This window comes from Artibeus jamaicensis, unplaced genomic scaffold (genome assembly GCF_021234435.1).
Source record: "Artibeus jamaicensis isolate MK-2021 breed Jamaican fruit bat unplaced genomic scaffold, CSHL_Jam_final contig_464, whole genome shotgun sequence".
In the NCBI taxonomy this organism is placed as follows: domain Eukaryota; kingdom Metazoa; phylum Chordata; class Mammalia; order Chiroptera; family Phyllostomidae; genus Artibeus; species Artibeus jamaicensis.
The window spans coordinates 9,918,202-9,938,139 of record NW_026521842.1 but is presented as its reverse complement, the minus strand read 5'-3'; the positions used below and the strand labels follow the sequence as shown (position 1 = coordinate 9,938,139).

Here is a 19,938-nt window from a genome sequence, read left to right as displayed (position 1 = left end):
ATGCGTATATTTTTAAAGTCTGGGTAGCCACTGGTGAGTCATTTCCACAATCTACTGCCCTCTGGTTTGAAATGGGGCAAAAGTGTGTCAAGTGACTGGTTTTTCATCCATCCATCCATCCATCCATCCATCCATCCATCACATGGTTGCAATCACCCTGCATGTCAGGACCAGTGCTAAGTGCTGAGGAGGTGTGTGTGGATACAGTCTTTTTCAAGGAGCTCATTGCCTGTTGGATATTTTGGCCTCATGTTAAAGTGCAAAGAATGATTTGACAACTGAAAGAGATGTGGGTTCGTGAGGTCTCTATCAACCACGGGAAGGTTTATCTGGGAAAGGTCTCCTTGAGGTAGCAAGGCGACTCGGAAGCAACACCAAAGCTGATCAACGTGGCGCCATAGTTATCAGGGCAGCTTTTCTCTTGCTTTTGTTTCATTTACTCATTTTTCTGCCTCTTAATTTTTATTTGCTGTGCAGGGCCCACCCTCTTGGCTTATTTTCACTATAAGAGAGACAGGATAGCGAGAAGAACATGGTCTTTGGAGCCCATTCATCTCTTTATATTTGAATCCCAACTCGGCCACTTACCGACTGTGTGTTTGTGGGAAAGTTGCTTCACCTCTCTGAGCTCCAGTTTCCTCATGTGGCTGTAGGACTGAGGGGGAGAACCAGCCACTGCTATCACCAGTGATTGGGGAGAAGGTGAATGAAAGGAAGGTCACCCTCTACCCTTTGACACCCACCTCTACCCTCAGCCCATTTCCCTTCACCCCAAAGTGTCTGCAGGTGACACCAGGAGTCCCACAGAAAGGCAAGCTCAGGGACAAGGGACAGCTCCCCAAGACTTTGGCTCCTTGCTTTCTGTGTTAGCGTGGCCTTTGGAATTACAAGCCCTGAGTTCAAATCCATGCTCTGCCACTTACTAATTGTGTAGACTTGAGCAAATTCCTTCTTTGTGTGTCTCAGTCGTCTGTAAACAGGGGGACTAATAACAAATCTGTTTCACAGGGTCGTGGAGAGGAGTGTGTGGGGCGGGGGAGACAGAGAGGGGTCAGGCTTGGACCAGTGTCTAGCACGTAATAAGGGTAATAGAAATGTAGCTCTAGTGTGAGTCATAACTTGCTGAGAACGACTGTGTCGAAAACACACTAACGATAACTCGGAGAGGAAATCATTTGACCAGCCCTTCTGTTTATGCAGCAACCAAGTTTGACTGAAATATATATATATATTTTTTCTTTGCTCTGCTGGGATATGCAATCATGCATTCATTCCTCTGTTTAGAAACATCTGCTGGCTACCTGCTGTATGCCAGGCCCTGGGCTGGGTGCCGGGACCCCTCTCAGTGTGGTTTTAGTCTAACTGCACATGGCCAGCTACACACTGGCACCCAGGACGGGCAGTGACGGGGAGGAGAGGCTTCTCTCATGAACTCACGGAGGAGTTGGCACCTGACCTTGGTAATGGTGGAAGTTGCTTCCTGAACGGCTGCCCCGTGTAAGAACTCTGCTCGGACATGACATGCAGTGTCTCTGAGCCTCAACAGTCCTCCTCCTCCTAGTCGCAACCCTGGCCACCTCCTTGCAGCTCCCCAGTTCCTCGGTGAGGGGGCACGTGCTGGCACCTTCCTCCTCTGTAGGCAGCGCTCTGCTGAGTCAAGGGCTCCCACTTCTCAGTCAGCTTTCAGCATGTCTGTGCTGCCTCTCGACCATTTGCTGTTTCTTTTTTGTCTGTATTATACTGTATTTCATGGAGTTTCTGGAGGACGTGTGTATAGAAATGCCTGAACTGAATCCCCCATGTCTAACCAGAAGCCCCAAAAGTCTGTGCTTCCTTTCTGGCCACAGCACGCCCTCAGCTGAAGGATAAGAAAGGGCCAGGTGGGCAGAGAGCAGCATTGGCACTTGTGACTGCTGCCACCGCTATCATTTGCCGAGTGTTATCTGCCACCCACGTTACGCGCATGGTCTGATTTAGTTACCGAAATAACCCTGTGAGTGCACCGGTACCTCAAGTTTGCATGTGAGTAGACAGGCCCAGGGTGGTTAAGTGCATTTCTCAAAGTCACCCAGCTAGAGCTGGAGGTCGGAGGTCCTGGGCAGCAGGCTCTGAGGCTGAGGTTGGCATGCAGGGTGATTAGGGGTTCGCACCTGTGGGGCAGTGTGGCAGGCAGGATGCGGCCAGTGGAGGGCCCAGCTTCGACGGGGGAGCATCCGGCACTTCAGCCAGTCCCAAAGAGACTGAAGCCTGGGTCGCCCTCCGAGAAGTCCTGCATGGGGCAAAGAAGGCAGGCAGTCCTTGCTGCAGGCTGCCTCCTGCAGGCGGTGCCCCACGGGCAAGGCAGTTCCTGAGGAAAGACTCAGCCTTCAGCAAACAGTAGCCCAGTAGCTGGGGAAATGAGTGTCTTCTGGTCCAGGACAGGGGTCTGGGCGCACCCCTCAGCCTCCACGGCAGTGCTGTGGGCTGACTTTGTGGCCCTACCTCTCAGCGTGGAGTCCATCCATGTGACTGGAGCGCAGGAACAAAGGAAGGGAGAGGATAAAGCTAGAAAGGCAGGCCCTCTGGCCCAGAGTAGGAACTTGCATCTTGCCCAGGAGCTAGCAATGAGCAGGGATAATGGGTGAGTGAGATCAGAGGAGGGCCGTTTACGGGGAACAGTCCAGGTCCCTGGAATCCTAGAATAAAGTCGGTCGATGGGCTTAATTTGACATCCTAGGTATATTATACTGGGGCAGGAATTTCCATTGAGAAAGGAAAGAAAATTTTACTTGTTTTGCTGTCCTACATCATTGGTTCTATTTCTTATTTGAAAATGCTGTTCCTCCCATATGGGAAAGAGTTGATGAACTCAGGTGGTAAAGATATCTTTGCTTAAACTATTCTTCTTGAAAGTAGGGGCAATAATGTCACTGAGGACAGACTCTTGTCATGCAATTTTGATGAGTGGGACCTGTTTGTGCTTTCATTTGAGGAAGTAGCAAAACCAGAAGCATCTTCGAGGTTTTGCACCTCTGAGAGTTACAGAAGTGCAAAGTGAACAAACAGCAGCATCGTCTCCTCTGTGCCTGCGTCTGTGGGTGGACAAACTAAAGCAAGGGGTCCTCAGCTTACGAACAAGTGCCGAACTCTGCGTTTGGGATAGACACAGAGTTATCTCCACTCACCAGGCTTGCAGTGTGGGGCAGATGAAATAAATTCTGAGTCTATATGTACCCAGATTCCTTCAATACCTAGAAATAGTAATTCACTGTCCCGAGATCTCCAGTCCCATGAGGGGTCCTGTCCTCTCTTCTCCCTGGTACCTTCCCTACCCAGCCTCCGTCCCCCCTTCCATACCCTCCTATTCTCCTCCACATCCTCACAGGGCCCCAGATCCTGTATCTCGCAATGGGAGACATTTGGGTGGAGGGAGACAGATGCATTTGTTACAATATATGGATTCCACTTGTTGTAGAAAGGACCCAAGGCGACAAATGTAATGTTCTCGAGGCTGCTGAACTCCTAGAGAGCACAGTTGTTTCCCTGGTGAGCTGGGGAAGCGGTGAGGTCTGGAGTCAGATAGGTCTGGGATTGGGTCCTGCCACTGCGTTTCAGGAGCTCTGTGTAACCTTGAGCAAGTTCCAACTCCTTGAACTTCAGTCTCTTCATCCCTACAGTGGGGCTTTGATCTACCTTGCAGAACTGTTGCAATAGTAAGAGGATGTTGCAAAGTGTCTAGAATGGTGTTTAGGACTCATTGCTGAATACACGTTGGCAATTGTGGCTGCATAGATCCTGGGGGGCCACCTGAGTGGAATCAGCTTTTGAGTTAAGGGGACCAATGAGAACAATATCTAAGAGTCTCAAGTCTTGTCACTCTGGCCCCCCAGGGTCCCATACTGGTTTGGGTTTGTACTTTCCTGCAGGGCCTTACATGTCTTGAAGTCCTGGCGTGCTTTATCACGTCTCATGATCCTCCTCAAACAATCCCCACTTCTGGATTCCACAGCCCACCCACTAATCGAGCTCTGGAGCGGGATCACAGCAGCTTTCATGAGCTGACTGTGTGGATGTCTCCCCAGCTCTGCATTCTGCTGCTCATGTTGAGGGTGTTTACACCACAGGATTTGGCAGGCACTACAAATCAAGGCTCCCTCTCCCCAGCTGTGAGTCACTTACCAATAGGCCCCTGTCACGGACCCTTCATTCACAGAGATGTCATTTAAGCAAAGCAAAGCAGTTCATAGAAAAGTCCATTTTAATTAGCCTAGTACACTCCTCACCCCCACAAAGAGGTGGCTGTGGGGGTAAGCTGAGACTTTGTGTTGCCTTAGCAAGGCAAGTCTGCAATACCAGGCAAAAGCTGTAGGTTGGCAGTCCACCCCCCCCCAATACTTTCTATAGTGAAAGCACGAACACCCTGGACAGTGGATGGGGCATATCTCACCGTGAAGACAGGACGGGCCCATAGAGACACTGTGGTCATGAACCTGAAGCTCTATCTTTCCAGTTACCAGCAAGTTATGCTCCTCAGCCTCTGGGGAGGGTGAAGTGGTGCTGAAATCTGCGGCAGTCATGGCTCTGCCCTGATATGTGTAACAGTCTAAATCAACCGATCCTTTCCCAAAACCTAGGGAACAAGCAGCAGCCTTAGAGAATAGTATAGGTTAAAAGCAGTCAGGAAAATAAACCCCTCCCCTTTTTTTCATATTAAAAGGTTATCCTTTTAGTGAGAGGTTGCTCCTTCGTGGGACATGCTCCATCCTTTGATCATAGATTCAGGGTAACCAATGGCCTCCCTCTCATGACTTTTTCTTGGGTAGTTGAATCACTGGCCTCCATCTCAGTGTTAGCTTCACGCCCAAGGGTCTAATGCCCCTTGTGGAACATGTAACTAGAGACACGCATCCCACCACTGGATAAGCAAGTGACCGACATCATTGGGAAGGCCTGAATTCTGTGGCTGAAGATGCCATCCAGCAAAGGGGTTAAGGTTGTGGACCCCCCAGTACAGCACCAGTGCTCACTAGCCATGTGACCTTGAGTAATGCTTAACCTTTCTGAACCTCAGATTCCACATCTGTCAGCTTGGGAGTATTAGAAATGAGACAGCACTGGAAACACACTTCATGAAAGCCCAGGATGCTGTGCTACTTACTATTGTTCAAAGATCTACGGTGATGACCATGCAGAATCTTCACCTGGGGGTGTTCAGTGCTCCCACTTCTCCTGGACGGGAAACACCTCGTTTACCATGGCACCATAGCTAAGTGTGGGAGTCTGCAGATCAAGGGATGGGGTTCGGCTCCTGACTCTACCACTTGCTTTTTCACCTCTGCCTCTTTATGCTCCAGCACCTGCTCATAACCGGGGATGGTGCATGTCGATGAGCAGTGGAATCTGGCACAGGGTGGACCCCCACCCACGGGGGTGGGCAGGGTGAAAGGCACATCAGTCCCTTAGCATGCAGTAGACAGGTGGCACGTGACCAAAACTCAGCAAACAAGAGCTATTGGTTACTAAGTTATTTAACTTGCATGAGCCTCAGTTTCCCTATAAATAGAATAGCTATAATAACACCTGCATAGGGCTCCTGCAAGATTTCAGGCTGAATTCTGGAGCTTGGCACCTAGAAAGTAGCACAGAAGGTACCCACGCCCCGTATGGGAGTCCTACGTCAAGGGGGCTGCCTTGTGAAGTCATTCAGTTGGGAATCCAGAGGGCACAGGCAGTGGAGGACAGATTTCCAACCCCTCTTGACAACTTGAGGGTCAGCTACACAGCTAGCTTGTGTCCTCACTGACGCCTTGCTTGGGAGCAACTGACATACTGTGTGCCTTCGTTTTTACAAGCCAGGCAACTGTGAGAGGATGGATCCCACCAGGTGTGGCAGCCAGAGGGGCAGAGAAACCGAAACTGCAGAGTACGGTGTTCCTCAGTGTACCCCATTGTCATGAGTTCAGCACTTCTCTGCACCGAGGGCAGGACGGTTCCAACTGCAGTTGCTTATCGTGAGCCCGCCCTGAGAAATGCGGCCAGATGGCCCCCATATGCACAACCATGGACCCGAGCCTTGCCAGCTGCCAAGTCCTCCCTATGTGAGGAGTAATTTGCAGAAGAGGAACATGGCAGGGGTGCAGGTCAGACCCCTTCTGAGGTATTGTCCAAAATCATATGCAGGCACAAATGATATCCCCAGCCCAGGGGTTTGAGGACTGAGAAATGGGCTCAGAGAGGAGGACAAAGGTCCCTGAGGCCCCATGGACAGGGGCTTGGCCAGCAGAGAGATTGAATCACCCCGAGAAGGAATATGAACATAGCATCATGGGACTAGATTTCCACATTAATACATGATTTCAGGAAGTCACAGAGTGAACAGCGTATGGGGTAGAAAGTGTGAGCCATGAACAAGAACATGGGCTTTGAACTGAGAAGGACATGGTTTGGTCCTTAGCTCCAGCATGTCCCAGGTACATGGCCCTGAGTTACTTGACCTCCTTCAGCCTCCATCTCCTCCTTCTGAGGCTGTTGTGAGAATTAGAAGTAGTAACAGGTCCTTGGCACAAAATAGGACAACACCAGCATTGTTGTTGACGGCTGTCACAGATGGGACTGGACTCGCCTGCCTGAGGGAGCTGTTATGGCTCATACTCTCCCTGTCCAGGATGCAAGAGCTCAGGGTGGGTTCGGAACGAGATAACGGAAGGGCTGGAAAGTGACTACTGTGATAAGACTGTACCTGGGCTGGGCCATCCAGCTGAAGTTGAGGTGCTGGGCCAGGTGACAGGCGAGTCTCTAGAGGGAAGGCCAAAAAGTAGGTGATGTGCAGCCTTCAAGTTTGAAGTCAAAGAGGAGGGAGAATTTCAGACCAAGAGAAAAGTTTAAGCCTGGAGTTAGGAAACAAGTCACTCTTGGGCAGTTGTGGTGTCCAGCGACACTGGGTAGAACTTGGTGAGAAAGGTGACCACCGCTTGACTTTCTTGCCTAGAAGGCAGTAATCCCCTCCCTTTCCTGTGTTTTTAAGTCTCTTGCATGAAGGAAAGGCAAGATATTTTGATCTGTGTGCTTCCTTCTTTAACCTTTTAATGAATGGAGTTGTAGCTACCTTTGAACTAGCATCTACTGTGTACCTAGGAAATGACCAGAGGTTTTCACTAATCCTGCCACGACCCACGTGCATGGGCTGGTGTTATGCCTGTTTCATGGATGAGGAAACTGAGGCTCAGTGGTTTGTCAAAGAGCTGCCATGTGTCAAAGTCAGAATTCAAGTTCAAGTACTTCTGACATCAGCTCCCTGTTTTTTTCCACCATCCCACAATGCCACCCAATCTGTAAAAGCACCCAGATCTTTCCTCTCTCTGTTCCTTCTCCCCAACTCCCTCCAGGACTAAGAGGTGATGCTCATTCTTGTTCAGTAGAGGTTAGAAGGTATGTGTCCCATCCCACAAGAACACAGAGGGCTTTTTAAATGGAAACCTACAGGGAATGAGGGCTGGTTCTTCACTTGCTTTGCAGGAGAATTGGCCTGGATTTGCACGCGGTGCCAAAGCTGCCTCGTTTTTCTAAGGACCTAACTTCACAGCCTTCTTCAAGGGCTCCAGAGAGTCCCTCATGCCATCAAATTAAGTTTGGAAACTTCAATAAAAACATCCTGAAGGAAACTGTCAATTAATGCATTTACACAGAAGCGTGATACTTGGGAAAAACATCTTCAAATGCAAACGCTGTTTTCCAGCCATTAAAAAGTTTGTGCACTGCTTGGTTTCCATAGAGACCTGAAGTAATAGCCTCCTTCCCCTCACTGAAAAGTGAGTGTCTCTTGATTTCTTTCTTTTTTTTTTACTTTAGTCTTTCATACTGTTTTCCCATCTCCACTTATGAAAACAAAAGATAACTAAATTGAAACCTGTCCATGACATTTGTTTGAAGAAGACAGCTTGATTTATAAGCTCAAAGAATTTCATTTTTGCTCACTTCCTTATTATTTTATGACTTCTACAAATAGTGTTGCTACCTGCAAGGAATAGACAGAGAACTTTCAATTGACTGACTGATTTACCTGTCCATCAAACACATACTCAAAAGGGAAATGTTAATGGTCTGTTGAAGTGCAAGTGAGTTTTCCCAGGATGTGGAGTAGAGGTTGGCAAACAGAGGCCTGTGGACCAAACCTGGCCCACTGCCTGTTTTTGCTAATAAAGTTTTATTGGAACACAAGCATGTTCATTTGTGTGTGTGTTGGCTGTGGCCAACAGCAATGGTGAGCTAGAGTTGTTGTGGCAGAGACTGTACAGCCCACAGAGCCAAAAATACAGGACAGAATTGGGGTTTTCGAGGCATTTAATAGTTTGGTCACTTTAGGCAAGTGCTGATCTTACAGCGACTGATTTCTGCATCTTTGAAGTGGGAGTGACAGGACCCTTTCGTAGGGTTTTTGGGATGTAAAGCACCTAGCCCTGTTTGGCACATATAGGGGAATGATGAATATGGATTGTTTTCATTCCAGGTCCTTTTGCTAGAAAATTCAGCGATGCCTGTTTATGATTCTAGAAATTTTTCGGAAAACCCATAAAAAGTGTGTAAAACCCAAGCCAGGTAGCTTAGGCGTTCTTTCTGGGCCCCCACCTGCCCAGGTGTCTCTTCCCCAGAGGCTGTGAGGGAAGCGAGGGATGAGACGGCAAACAAAAGAGGCCACAGCCATCTAGGAAGAAATCTTTAATGTCTATTCAGCTTTAAAGAGTTTGAGAGGTTTTTTTTCCCTTTTAACAAACCAGTTCAAGTACATGCCTGCAGATTATAAAATTACCTGAAATTGCCTAGAATATCAGCATGCATAGCTTGTTAGTATTTACATATATTTACATAGGGAAACAAGAGAAAGATCTACAGTTATTTACAGTCTACGTAGGAAGAGAAAGGTGGCCTAATTGTGTTTCCTAAAATACAGTAGATGAGTAGTCAGTACATGCATATTAAGACAATATTTGCATGATAGAATGCAATAAAAAAACACATACCTTTGTAACTTTCTATGCTAAGGTGTTACATCATCAAGGTAATTTTTTTGTTTGTTTTGTTTCTAGTCTATTTGCATCAAGTGCTTTAAAATGTTCACTAACACCGAGGCAGAATTATTTACCCTGGCAATTAAAGCAACAGCACACATGATCATTTCCTACTAACTAGCGACAAGCTGCTGGTGAATGAAATATCTATTGTTTCTCATTACCCATCGACCACTGTGACGAGATCTCTCTTTGTAAAGGCAGCGCCTAAGCTATCACCATTAATTATGGAAGTAATATAAATGAGACACTCTCCACACTATGTTCTACATGAAATATTAACAAGGCCAGCGTCTCTGAGCCTGAGAAATGATCTGTTCGAGTGAGCTCTCTATGGAAATGCACAAACCTGCTGCAGTTGTGCTCGACTGGAAGCAGTGGGGTTGGACGTGGGGGCCTGCCTCCGGGATCTGCATTATTGCAAAGTCCGTTTTCCTGTTTGTTTCTGGGCAACGGAGTTGAGAGTTAGTTTCGTACCATGATGTGGCCCCATCAGAACATCCTGTGGGGTTTATGACCCCCCCTCGCCTTTCTAGAACAATGTTGTCACACATTTATGTGACCCAGGTTTAAATGAACTGTCCACCTAAAAATTGAAACAAACAGCTTGTTTGGGGTTTGCCCTGTAATCCCACCTGCTTGCAAAAGCAGTCAGCTCTTGAAGTTCTAGAAGGGCCAGTGTAGCAGGCCAATGGGGCAGAGTGACTGTGTATAAAGAAAGGAATAGGAGGGTTTTAGTTTCATCTATACTATCAAGGTATTCTTTGCTCCGTGACATTAGAACTGAACCCATTAATTCTTCCTGGCAGTAATTTCAAAGGCTTATATCAGTGTACATGGCAAATACAGAGGCATACATATATATACATTATACAGAACTAGCCATAACCGAGGTTAAAGACATCAAGTAAGCATGTAAAATGTTTCAAATGAAAACCAGCTCGGTATCTTCTTTTATCTCTTATAAACACTCAGTAGTTCCATCTGCACTGGCTTTGCAGTGGCCCGATTGGAGAACCTCAGCAACATGACATCGGGTTTGTCCCACGTCGAAGGACGGTGCATATTTCGGTGGTGGGTCTCTATGGCTCTTCTGCACTGCTGTTTCATACCAAACCAGAGAAGAATAGATACCCCAGTGCAGTCTTCCGTCCCAGCAAGAAAAAGCCCATTTAAAAGGACACTGTACTTTGAGCAATATGGGTTTTCCAGGAACACTGGCAGACGATGCCCAGGGTATTCATTCGTGGATATAGTCAATGACATTCTCTTCATTGCAGTGACCATCTCTGGGGCCATTCAGTTCAATAACATCTTCGGCAGGCACAGATGCAGTCCCATGGAATATGCGTGTGTGACATCACCCACCGGGGTTGTCCTTGAAGCCACCTCTTTTTCCTCCCCCTGTTCCAAGGGGCACCTCCCTGCCCCCAACCAAAGCATGGTAGAGTCCCATAGTCATAGCGGTCCCAGAAAGGTGGGATAATTCTAAATCGTACCCTTCTACTCTTTTGGGACCGATCACAAATCTTTCAGAGAACCCTGCGATCCTGTATGGCAGGGATTCTGGAACAGGGAGGAGGTATGAAAAGGGCCATGTTTCTTTCAAGGGAGAGTTAGAACAGTTCACGGAAGTGAAAACACAGGTCCGCCCCCTGAAAGCCTACCAAGGTCACTCCGCCCTTAAGTCCTGCTGAGGACTAAGCGGAAGTCCTGCCCTGCCCGGCCAGCCCAACACAAACATGGCTCTGGGCCCCTCTGGATGGTTGGGACTGGCTACCTCTTCCTCCCCCACATTTAAGGCTAGTGAAGACAAATATATTCTCCTGCTTTAAAAAATGTTTTCCAGCTTCCCATCCTGAACATACTGGTGTCTGGGCTTTTTCCTGCAAATATTTCTCAGAGAAATAACACCCCTGACTTGCCAGCCCCTTCCCTGCTGGTCCTCCAGCCCCATCTCTGCAGGCTCCCTAGCAGTCTTGCTAGAAATCCACGTCTCTCATCAGGAAGAATGGCGTGGCCTTGGCAGTCTCACTGGGACCTCACTGGGATGTGGGGCATAGGATTTGGGATGATGGAACTGCAAAGGGGAAAGGCTCGGGGTCGACTTGTAGAGTCTCTCCAGCTGAGGCCTGGGGACGTAGGGCTGACATCCGAAAGTGGCATCATGTCTGTTTCCGCTCAGATATTTCAGTCAGGAGACCTGCAGTGGTGCCTTGTGGACTGTGCTGGACCAACTGCATTTATGGGGGTGGGTGGGGATATCCCACTGCCTGGCCCTCCCTCAGCCAGCCCACCATTTTCAGAGACTGTGTCCCCAGTGTTGGTGAGGAATAACACCCTTTCACTGGCTGTGGGAGAGGCATTCAACTAGAAAGGAACTGCTGAGGTTTTCCATACTTGTGAACATGTGTTTAGCAATGAAACAGTTTCCTTGTGGCAAGAGGTAAATACCCAAACACTGTGTCCAGGAGCATTTTGTCAGAGTGGCCACAGTCTCCCCTGCGAGGCTAAGAATCCAAATGTGATCTAAGTCAGTCTTAGGAACATGCTCTTGGGCATTTAAAGCCTTTCACAGTTAATGACAGATGCCCACTGTCCTGATCTTCGTCACTATCTCAGTCGGAGCAATCGTGTGTATGTCCTGCTGTAATAAACATGGAGAACAGCCTGTGATCCAAGCTTCCGAAGGCCACAGGGAAGTTGTTCACATACCCACAGGAAGTATCTGCATGTAACTACGCCTGTATTGTTTAAAGCCTTCGTAGGAATCAGTGGTTAGGAAGTCGTAGGAGTTAGTTGGTTAGGCATTAACTGGGGGAGAGCGGGGAAGGGCGTTGGAGGAGCACGTCCGCTGCAAACCTGACCTGGTGTGTCAGAGGTCGTGCTCCAAAGGGCCACACTCACTTTCTTGTCCATGAATTCACAAAACGAAGACTGCTCGGGTTTACTGGTTCCGATGTGGCTTAGGCTTTGAAAAAAGTCTGTCATCCAAGAGTAGTTTCCTTAGCTGGGCCAAGCTGGCATTCGGAGGTGGCATTTTGAACCAGGTGACCTTTTTGGTAGGGGTCATCTGCTACTGGATCTTCTGAGGCTTCGCTGAGTCCTCACTTTTGTTCATGCAAATGGATATGATTTCCACTTAGTCCACTGACTAAATCGACAGTGGAAAAATCTCCTTTGGACATTTCTCAGGTGAACACAGGGCAAACCCCACATTCCACTTTAGGCTGTGGTGTCAGGGTGTCGCGCTGTGGCAAAGAGGCAAAGAGGCCCTCCTCTTAAGGAAGCTTCAGCCAAATGGGAGACATGGGACAGGGATGGGGCAGTATGCAAATATCTGTGTCACCTGTTTGGGTGGGGGGTTCACATGGCAGTTTGTCCGAATTCTGGAGTGGGTCCCCTTTGTGACTTCAGATAGGTTGCTTTGGTCTCTGGTACTGAGTGGGCTTGTCCACAGATAATTGTCCCTGGCTTGGAAAGGTGTGTTGGGGTGAGACTGTCGTGCTCAGAAAGCCTTCTGTGCAGAGCCTGCCTGAACCAGTGTAAGTTCTCAGTTAATGCCAGCCGTTGCCGCCACGTGAATGGTCCCTGTCTGCAAAAGCTCACTGGAAAAGCATGCCATTTGGAAGACCGTCCAAGTCAAGTTCTCTGTCCTCTCCTACCCTCTCACATCATGTTGGTGCAAGTTGGCGTGTTGGTCAACTAGCACTTACTCCATGACCTGGTGCAAATGTCACAGTGGAGGAAGGGGGCTACTTGTTGGACGTGCCAACAGGGGCGGCCCGGGAGCCTCACTCTTGTCCAAGCTGCATTACACTGTGGATGAATAAAACACGTGGCACACTTGTCAGCTTGGAAGATTGTTCTCGGGAAGCAAGGAACTCACCACCTCAGCTTTAGTGCGGAACACCTTGCTTTTGTTTGTCTTCAAAATCAGAGGTTCAGGCTGCGACTGTTTCGGAGGAATACACAAACTGTGATGCGTATATGGGGATGAACTCCAAAACGGTGTTGCCTTTTCCAGTGGCATGGGTATAACCTCTCTTTCAGGAGATGGGAGAGACAGGGAGAGTGTGGGGGCAACATTTATTCCACTTACGAGACGCGTGCTCACTCCAGGGCTCTGGGGCAGATGATTCTGCGGTGCTCACAGAGTCTCACCTGGGTGGCTGGGCTTGCATTTGGGAAGTGTTCATTTTGTCTCACTGGCCCCGGCTGAGAAACAGGGAAAGCACGTAGGACTCGAAGCGGCGCCTGCCTCCTCTTTCTGCTGCGCCTGCTCACCCCCATCACCTCTTTGCCGCAGGCTTGGAGCACAGTAATCACTGCCCTCTTCCCAAAGGGCCCTTCTCCCTGCCCTCGGGGTTCCAAGCCCAGGCTAAGTTCCCTGACAATTCCCTTACACATCTTTACTTTCTGCAAAGGTGGATTCATTCAACATATTCTGTGCAGTCTCCTGATATCTGTGTATCTGTGATAAAGCAATCTGAGAACCTCTACTCTCAGAATCATTGAATATAGATGGATATTCTGTGACAGTGTCTATTTTTATACTTCTAGTTAAATCTACTTGAAGACAGGAATCTCTCCTTTCTTTTAAAGAAGCATGCATTTAAAATAGAGAAACTTGAAAACGAAATGTTAATTGTGTGATCTGTGTCCTTACTAAAACCTGAGTTATATTAGAATACTAACAATGCGCTACAAATATCAATAGGCGGGTGGCCTTTCCTTTACTATATATCGTCTATCAGCAACCTCTCTACCTTTCCCCTTAAAAAGAGTCAATATTCATTTTGATTCCATGCTGACAACTACAAATGGATGGCTAGCAGTTATCAAATAAATGTTGATGAAAAGCTGCTACTTAAACATTTTCAGCCCAACACAGGGTTGGGCAAGGATGTGTAATTTGGGTCTGAGGGCCTCAGCTATAAATAAACGGCAACTGCTTTCTAAACCTACCTTCCTGTAGCTGGAGATGGTGCTGCAAACCTGACAAATGATTTCTGAAAGAGAATGATGAACCTTTATTACCAAGATACTCTTAACTTAATCCCAAACAAGAATCCTGGGTAATTTTACATACACTATAAAGATTGATGGCACGGTTCTCTGGCAGCTCACAAATGTTTGATTAGATCAGAAATGGCATTCAGGCGTGATTAAAGGTTCCAGTGGGCTTCCCAGAAACCCTGGGCCCTGTGTCATGCACACCCTGACTCGCTGCCGGTTCCACAGGATGGGGACGCTGCACCCCAGCGCTTGTGATCAGCGGCTGAAGCCCTACAGGCTCCCGAGAAATTGCTCTTAAAAAATTGCTCAGGGCGACCTGCAGCCCTGGCCCGTGTTTGGGTGCCAAAGTGTCGCTGTTATCTCATCACAGTGGATCAGTCAACAGTGGTGACAACTCACTAGACATGGCTTGAAGTGTTTTGTAATGGAGCTGGTAACACTGTTTCCCTTCCATGACTCTTTCATCTTTTCTGACGTATGTACTGACGGCCCCTCCAGGTGGCATGAAAGTCACTTGATGGTGATGAAGTGCTCCTTTAAATTTGTTTTTATCAGTTTGAAGGGGTTTTATGTCATAGGAGCAAGACCCGCTTATTTACTAATGAGGTTTCCCTAAGGTGCCTCCGTCTCATTCTGATGATAGGCAGGCCGAAAAGCAGATGCACCAAAAGCCAGAACTTGTTATTTATTAAACTGTCGTTGCATGTGCTCATATAAAGATGTCACTCAGAGGCTGCGGCTGGTATAGCTGAAAAGGGAATTCTCCAAGATGCCAAAAGAGTAGTGGGCTCAGGACTAAAAGATCTTGTCACTACTTAGCTGTCTAGCAAGAAAGGAAAGTAAATCGAGTACCGGTTGAAGTGAGCGTGAATCGGAGAGGGGGACTTCGTCAGATGTACGCCATTGATCTTTGCGTGGAGAAGGCGGTCTTTGCTTTTGGCTGCCCCTGCTGTCCCATGTCCTGCAAAGCCAGAACCACGTGATGTGATTTATGTGGGACAGCCCCAAGCCTGGTGGCAAAAGAATCAGAGCCAGCTCTTGATGAAAGACTGGGGTTTTCTGAAATGTGTGGTTTTCATCACGATAGCCAAAGGTAGGTTTGTATGGAATGAGGTCAATTGCAATTGCGTTCAGATTCCATGGAGGGAAAATGCACGCTGCCGGGTCCCTCATCAGTGCGGTTCTGAATCAACATAAGTGCAGAATTTCTTTGCGAAAATACCATTCCAACAATGCAAGGGCGTGATGTGATATCATTTTAGAAGGTCACAGTGGCAAAATATTACACTGGGTTTGGAAGAATTCCGCTTTCTGCTTTCCCAAGTGGCCTACTTTAATCTTTTCTCAGGATTGGTGGAACTGTGAAAGGCCAGTTGGTCGTGCTGTGTAAATGCCGGTATTAGAAAGATTCTCGAGTAGGGGTGGGGAGCCCGGTTGTGGACGTGAGCTGGTTGGATTCTCTCACCCCTTAGAGTGGATGACAAATCAGACAAATTACCTGACCACTCTGGTGGTTTGGGCAGCTGCAGACTAAAATGGAAATCTAAGGTAGAGATCCAGAAAATTATGCAAAACACCATCTCCACCTGAACTCTGTCTGCTAAGGAGCAAAGCCAAAATGATATTTGGCTTGAGTTAGCAGGGCAAGCATCTCAATTTTTCAGTTTAGAGGTACTTTGCTTCCCTTTTTTCTTCACATGAGATGCAAGGGGTCAGAGAAGCCTCTTGAAATTCTTTAGAGAAATGTGCCAGGCACTAAACAAAGGGTCATTAGGAATAAGAATTCTGTGGAAGAAAACTTGGATGACATGAACTTCTTTCCATTAGACTCGAACCACACAATCGATTCCAAAGGAAAGAGCTGAATCCGAGGAAATAACTGGTTATTTGGGGAGTGGATATGATGAGAGGTTGGGGAAGTAACAAACCAATTACTATTTCCGTAAGTCCGATTCACGTCTGGTGTTCAGAGTCTGAACTAACGGGGCTTGTCTGGGACAGCCGAGCACCAGCTGTGGTCAGAACTTGTCTCTATCCCACACCCGCTCCACTCCACACCCCTCCCCACGGTTGTGTCCCTGGACTATATGTGACCATTTAGTTTTCACACTAATGCAAAAGCCACCACAGACCCTGACGTTGACGGTCCCCCCAAACAAAAACCAAACCAAACCCAAGTCTGTCTTGTAGCACTCTCCTGAAAGTCTAACATCTTGAGACCCTGATCCTCAGAATGACTGTGACTCCCAAAAGTTCTAGAGTACAGTCACAGTCTAGAGTACAATCCACCCAAACCGTGTGTGGGGCAGGATTTTCCACTGAGCACTCTGCTCGGGCACAGTGTAAAATAAACCTTGTAGGGGCAGAAACATGGCAAGCTGTGGGTGGAGACAGAAATGAACTCCCCCCTCAATCGAATGTCCTGAACGTTTTTCTAATGGCGACCTTACTCCTGGTTACCTCTCTCCCCCCTCTTCTGCACCCCTCCCGATCAGCCTGTAATTAGTTGACGCAACAGGGCTGTGATGCACATAAATAATCATAAGATGCCAGATAAACTGTATTGGTTTTAAATTAGAGCTGTGCCTACCGTGTCTCCCTACGAAGGCCAGCCTATTATTTTTAATTATGGCTTGCAACGCAAAGTGATTTCTTGCCCTCTTCACAGCAGACCTGACAGTATTCTGTCAGCTTGAATGATGTGGGCCTCCTCGGCACACACATCGCTAGCCACAGCGCCAACTGTTACTCAAAAGGTGAATTGAAAGGGATCAATTGCACTCACTGCAACTTGCATGGCGAAGTGGACTGGGAGGAGGTGTGCCCCCTAAATCGCTGCCCCAATGCAAATATGGGATGAATATGACCTTTACAAAAGGGTTTTCCTGGGATCTGGATGAATTAATAAATCTGTTATGTGTCTGCATGAAGTATGTATGTATGGTGGGGAATATGTTCATATGTGTATGTATATATGTATGGTGAGGAACATGGGTACATGGGTGTTACACGTTTCAATGTAGCATCGCAAACCCTCCCCTTAACACAGCACTTCAGCGCCATAGGCAAAACCTAAAGGAAAGAGGTGGCACCAGTCCTGCTTGGGTTTTCTACCTAATGGGCCATTATTACAGTACTTGACGTAATTCAGACAGAAGGTTCTAGAAACATCTTGGTGTCCAAATGCATTATGCACGGAGAACTCAAGGGGTTGGACGAATTCCTTCTTGCGGTCTTTTCCTCTTTGCTGGGAAGAGGCATCAATGTGATTGCTCGATGTATTTATTTTTGAAGCCTTTTCCTATATGAGGTGTGAAGAGCCACATCAGCTCGAGGAGCAGGGTTTAGCCTCCGAGATCAGATGAGATCGGGAGTTCTAGACACCAGCGGGGTTTACGAGCCCGCTTTTCCAGGGCACGTTCGCGACCCTCCGTTTTACCGTCCGCGCGCTGCAGCTGGTCCCCTTCGCCATGATGCCGAGAGATCCACTTGCAACCGGGCCGAGCGGGAAGAGTCTTGCTAACTCCCACTCAGAGGAAAGCCATCTCATCACCTCTTTTCTTAAAAAAAAATAAATAAAAACAAGTTTTTCATCTTTTTCCTTTGATTTCCAGCAACAAGGAGCTGCCACCACCGTCTACTGTGCTGCTGCTCCGGAGTTGGAGGGCCTGGGAGGGATGTATTTCAACAACTGCTGCCGCTGCCTGCCCTCCACGGAAGCCCAGAGTGAAGAGACCGCCCGGGCCCTGTGGATGCTCAGCGAGAGGCTGGTCCAGGAAGCCCTCGGCGAAGGCCAGGCCAGCTGAGCCCGAGCCCAGGCAGACCCCGGCGCACACACACCCCCATGTGCGTGCACGCGCCACTGGCCACGCAGGACGCCTTCCAACCTACTCTCCCGAGTGCCTTTCCACGTCCCTCCCACACAGGTCCGCCAAAGTAAAGGGAATGAGAGTAGTCACTGCAGATGAGAAAACATTAAGTATCAATGGGAAGCAGGGAATTGGTCCCAGGGGTAAATTCTGGGGCTGGCTTAGGCTTGGGTCCCTTTGCTCTCCTGGTAGTGGCCTGTTTGAAAGGGAATGCTCAGTTGGTACGTGGGGTCCCTGTCTTTTTGTAGAAGCCCAAGCAATTCCCTCTCACTGTCAAGAGTAGCCTGGTGCCCTCTGTCGTCCACTCCTCACCCCCAACAGCCACCCCCACAGCTGTAGCCACCACGGCCACAGTGCAGCCAGGGGCTTGCTCCTGTTTAAAGAAGAAAAGGGAGAGTTTCTCCTTCTTTGCTGCGTTGATCCAGGAGGTCATTGTCTTGTTTATTCCCACCGAGTCTCAGTGGGCTCGGCAACTCAGGGGCGGGCCTGCTGAACCTTGTCCCCGTCAGCAGAGATGGCGGTGCCGCTGTGAGGCTGAGAAATCGGTGGAATAGACAGAGGAAGGGACTAGTCCTTTGACTCCCTTGCCAAACTATACAAAAAATTCTTTCAAGATTACAGCAGACAAATGTTGCCAAGCGCCCCCTTGATACCTTGACCGACAGGGAAGGAAGGAAGCATTGTGTCCGTGAGAATTTGTAGGATCATTTTGGGGTGGGGGCGAAGAGTCAGCCCCTTCATTCTTAATTCATGATTTCAAGTTTCACCCCGACGGTGGAGGGTCCCAGCTCCTCAGTGCCCTGCCTGAGTGTCCTGCTTAGAATTCCTGTCACCCCCTCCCTTCCTTTGCTTAATAAAAGAACATGCTCAAACAGTATCACCTGAAGTTTGTCATCTGTCTTTAAATGTTTCAGTTTCAGTGTTGGGGTGTTTTTCCTTGTTGCTGTTTTTTTGTTTTGTTTTTGGTTTTTGCTTTTTTTTTTTTTAGAAAAGAAATCTAGAGGAAAAATAAAGCGCTTCTTGTCGATGCCAGGAAAACACCATTCTTGCTTCTTCTCTGAGTTTGTTTTGCTTTTTGTGCTTTGTGGCTGTCTGTGGGCCGTGTTGTCTCACGCAATTAGCATGCCGGCGTCATATTTTCTGTCGAAGGAAAAAAAAGAAAAAGGAGCATGAGTGTCGTTTAATTTCACCTGAAGAGGTTTTGTTATTACTTACAGTGGGTTGTTCCGGTCCTCGGAGGTCTGCTTGCCCTGTAATTACCAACTTCTCAGTGGTGGGAGAATGTCTCCACGCGTTAGAACGCGGGTGGTTTGGAGGCTCTTTCCCACTCGCCCCTTTTTCACTGGTGCCTTGTTTTCCAGGCCATTCCAGGGGTGTGAGGGGGTCCTTTGACCAGAGGAAGAGAAATGCTTTTGCTAAAACACCAGGAAGGCTGGGGCAGGGTGTGTGTGTCGCTGTCTCTCCTCCTGACAGTGGCGCCCGCAGTCCGTACCACGTCACGACACTCTCGGCCTCTGGCTCTGTGGGGTGTCCAACCAAACACCATCGCCTTCCAATGGCCCATAGCCCAGCTACATCCTCCAGTCTGGCTATATTTCACCCCACAAAATCCTTGTCATCATAGCTCCTTTAATATCATGAACCAGATCATGTCACTTTTCTGGCACAAACCCTTCAGTTCTTTTGAGGTAAACTCTTTGCAAAACTGACCATCACAATTCTCCCATTCTCCACACTGTGACTAGTCATCTCCCATACTCACGCTGGCCTCCACCAATGACTTGGCTTGGCCAATTGGGAAAGTGATTGTGCATTGGGGATTGCCCTTTCTTGATGCTCCGTAGGACCTGGCAACCACCAGCTCACCTGCCGGATGTAGAGAGACACCTGGTCGCCGCCCTAAGTGACGTCAAGCTAACCGTTAGACATGCAAGTGAGGCCATCCCAGACCATTCAGCCCCAGCTGGACCAACCCAGGGGAGGAGAAACTCCTCCATCAGCCTAGA

General features: G+C 48.3%; 1 protein-coding gene across 2 annotated transcripts in view; it reads left to right on the top strand.

The window, feature by feature from the left end:
* Positions 1–18,809, top strand: part of WWOX (WW domain containing oxidoreductase) — an 894,507-nt gene extending 875,698 nt beyond the window's left edge. For both annotated transcript variants that reach the window (XM_037144727.2, XM_037144726.2), the window contains exon 9: positions 17,678–18,809. In XM_037144727.2, coding sequence (XP_037000622.2) covers positions 17,678–17,869 — 192 coding nt within the window. In that variant the 3' untranslated portion in view covers positions 17,870–18,809. The remainder of the gene's footprint in view (positions 1–17,677) is intronic.
* The last annotated feature ends 1,129 nt before the right edge of the window (positions 18,810–19,938 follow it).